We start from the raw sequence: 3,823 nt of genomic DNA, 5'->3' as shown, positions 1-3,823 counted from the left end.
AAGAGGTTGTGCCTGGTAGATAAGGCCAACAACAGTGAGCAAAGAGAACTAAACAAATAATGAATCCCAATTGATATAGAAATTCACAAGAAACCTACGGCATAACCATAGCACCAAGAAGCGAAATAGCGAGACCAGTAGCACCATTTCCTTTGAGTTGGGGAACGAAAAGCCCATCCAAAACTTCTGAAGCAGCAGGCTTTGCATAACCAAGCTCAGCAAAGAAGCATCCAGCAATTGTGAGTACAAGGAATGCAATCAGAAATTCAAGTTTCCTAACCTGCAAGCAGAAAAATGTATGGGTGTGATCATTTATACTTGAGGAATGGAAACCAAAGATCTTTGAGAAGCAGAAAAAACATAGGGAACGTATTGAGTTACCCCATATTGTTGTAATGCCAGAAGCATCAATGTACTCAGTCCTGTAAGGAGAACACCAATCCATATAGGTATATTGAAGAGCATGTTCAATGCAAAGGCAGTTCCAATCACTGGTACAGAAGACGAGTCACAATAAATTGAGAAAAAAATATGTCTTATTAGTATAACTCTGATAATGGAAACTATAGCAGTCATGTATCGCACCAAGTAAGGGTTCTAAGAACAAAATAAACAAAATATATAGATCCAGTTACTTCTAATTTGTCTAAATTGATGCCAACACCCGAGAGAAACACTTACCTTCAGGAATGTCACATGCAACTATAGAAATCTCAGCAAGAACCCAAAGTATGAAGTTTGTTTTCTTAGGATATTCAGCTCTACAGTGCTCGGCCAAATGTTTTCCTACACTTTAAAAATAACAATTGACTAGATAATCTGAGGAAAATAACTAGCTATTGTCAAAAAATAAACAGAAAATGCAGGAAATAAGCTTTGCCATATCACTTGCCTGTGACTACCCCAAGATTGGCAGCTAGGGACTGAATGACAAGAGCAGCACATGAAGCAACTAATATTATCCAAAGTAGCTGGAAAGAGAGTTACTAAGAATTGTTATCATCCATCAGTCCTTGTACTTAAGAATAACAATTGAAAATAAAACCATCTGCACATAATGACATAAAGCTATGTTTTTTTTCTATATTATTAGGGTCACAATTATAGAACAATAAAATTTCAATCTGGAGATACTGGACATCTTACAGAACTTATAAAAAAAGAATTTGTCATTTACTTCATATAGGCCTAGGAAGTTCAGTTTTTCTTAATATCAAAATAGCTTTATCATGCGAAATTGGTTTACTCTTGCTTGACACTAATCCAGTACGCTTGAGATTTTGTGTTAGCAGACCATGTTGTGTCAATAGTTGCTACACTGAACCAAATGCCATCTCATAATTACAAAGGTAAGAAGACTGCATTAATGGAGAAATACGTACCCCATATTTGTACTGTGCCCCTGACTGTAAATCTGTCTCAACTGCAAGTCAATAAAATAGATGAGGTTATGTTACAAAAATAAAAATAAACGAACAAAACAAAAGCCAAAACAAAAACAGCAAGAAATAAGAAGCTGACAGCAAATGAAGTAACATTCTTACAATTTCCAGGATCTATATACGCAATTGAAACAAGAAAACCCGGACCCATGTAGGCAAACAGATTTTTCCAGCTTGTCTTCTGCATAAACAAAACGGTAACAGTAATGAATCAATGAATTCCCAGTGGACAATTACCCTCATCAACATGAGTTTCATTTCAATTGGCAAAACATCAAAAAGAACAAAGTAGAAAATGACAGATAGAACAGAAAGAAAGTTCAGTGATGTGATTTCATCATTTCAATAACAGGTTAATAAAATTGACTATTCATATAAAGGTGGGTTACAGTATTCCATTCACTCTATCATCTAGAACAGCTCCACAGCAAAATGCTCTAAAACAAGGAAACACAAACAAGCTCTACGCAGTTGACCATCCATTTCCTACCAAACGTTTCCAGTTAACCCACCAAATTATGCTACAATTTCTACATCTTACACACTCACTTCAGCCAAACCACTCCCACCTCCCACCCTTGCTACTAACAAGGATATCAATGAACATCTATATTAGTCAATAGTCGTTCTTATTTGATTCCACTTAAAACTTAAAAATCCTGCAAATGTTTGAGCAAATCCCCTTGAACTTTCTGGGGCTAATTTGCAAAACACAGTTGATACTTACACATCAAGTATTAAACTGAAATTCACATAAAGCAATCATATATTTTCTTATAAAACTTTAGAAATCATATATTTTCTTATAAAACTTTAGAAAGAAGAAATCAAAGTGCTTATTTTCAAACAATTTTGGGTTGCCTTGGCCAGTTTCATTCGTAATGCTTCCATATGAATTGTTCAATGAACAATGATGAATGATGATAAACAAAGAAATTTTTGACAATGAATTAATCTCACATCTGGAACCACAATTTTCTCAGTATCCGAGTTCTCAATGAGCGGCTCATTTGAGCAACTTCGGTTTCCAGCACTTGCAATGAACTGTGGCTGCTCGCTACCTGCAGCAGCCATCTTCCTCCTTCCTCTACTTCAGCACGGCCGAAACAAAGCAATTAATCCTTTCCACGTCAAACTACATTCAAACACTCATAAGCAGCCTCTTTATCAAATTGGATCGAGCTAGCTATTCACCATGACGCAATTTCAAGAATTGGGTTAGTTTGAAAACACAAAGAGCACAATTAAGTTGGGAAATGATGGAAAATCTTACCTCTGTTTGATGCTGAAACAGTTGAAGCAAAGCCGCCACCTTTGAAGGAATCTTCTAGGATGCTTCAAGTGCCAATAGAAACCAAAGATATAAGAATGCTGAATGCAACTAAGTCACTAAGGCTGATATTAAGAAAGATAACTAAGAACCTTTGGATCCCAGATAAAGAAAAAATAATTATTTACATTGAAACACTACAAGTTCATACTTTACCAATATTTTTCTGGACAACCAAGAACAGCTACAAATGAATAGAGAGAAATGGGAAAACACTACAAGTTGAAACGAGCTTTACAAACCTTATATTCCAATCTTTGTTTTAAGTAGCAGACTCCAAGTGCAGTCTCTCCCTCTCTTTAGCCCGCTCTCTCTCTCTGAGAAAATTGCGGGCTCTATCTATGGAGGAATGGAGGATGCTTCAGAAGTTATTATATAGCACTGGGACCGCCGCGTGTATATAGCATGGGGCAATCTGATTGGTCCATTGTCCATGGAGAAAAATTTACAAATCGTACCCCAAATAACAGTCGTTCATCATTTCAGTATACCAATTTCGAAAACTATAATATCATCACCTCAACATCGAATCTCAAAAACCTTTTATTACCTGCCGTCATTAACGGCGTCAACTCCATTGTCACATAAGATACTAAATGGGTAACTTCGTCTTTTACTCCCTCTCTCCATCTCAAATAGTCAAATACATGCCACCAAAACCCAGAAAGTATAAACAGCAATTTCAAATCAAAAGGCTGATGGGGCTTTGAGTCAGATCGATCATCATTTTCTCGTGTTCAAGGTGAGAGTTATGTTAATTGTTGAGAAAAATTCTTTAACTAGTGTCTTCTGATATTGTTCTTGATGCTCACTTCTTCAACGTCATCTACAACCAAATCCATGTACTCATCATTACCAATGAGCGGCCTTCAATCCTGTTGTCTTTCTGTTGAAAGAGTCCAATCTGAATTTCGTGTTTTACTCTTGGAGGAACCCAAAAGTCAAGTAAAGGGCTGGGTCATGATCCTATGAACTTTGGTGCTGGTGATTGTTGCGAAGGCTCCTTGGTCGTAGAAAAGAGAAAGGATTTAGTTAGAGGATCTGGGAGGAT

General features: G+C 36.6%; 1 protein-coding gene across 1 annotated transcript in view; it reads right to left on the bottom strand.

Annotated features, from left to right (window-relative positions):
- LOC101301886 (metal transporter Nramp6-like) overlaps positions 1-3,115 on the bottom strand; it is a 6,223-nt gene extending 3,108 nt beyond the window's left edge. Inside the window, 9 exon segments of the mRNA XM_004303195.1 lie at positions 99-280; positions 382-491; positions 682-786; positions 893-971; positions 1,383-1,423; positions 1,545-1,623; positions 2,403-2,628; positions 2,716-2,777; positions 3,015-3,115. Of these exon segments, the coding sequence (XP_004303243.1) occupies positions 99-280; positions 382-491; positions 682-786; positions 893-971; positions 1,383-1,423; positions 1,545-1,623; positions 2,403-2,516 (710 nt within the window). The 5' untranslated portion in view covers positions 2,517-2,628; positions 2,716-2,777; positions 3,015-3,115.
- Between the last annotated feature and the right edge of the window lie 708 nt (positions 3,116-3,823).

This window comes from Fragaria vesca, linkage group LG6 (genome assembly GCF_000184155.1).
Source record: "Fragaria vesca subsp. vesca linkage group LG6, FraVesHawaii_1.0, whole genome shotgun sequence".
NCBI lineage: Eukaryota > Viridiplantae > Streptophyta > Magnoliopsida > Rosales > Rosaceae > Fragaria > Fragaria vesca.
Note: the sequence above shows the minus strand (reverse complement) of the source record. Positions and strands in the feature narration are given on the sequence as shown.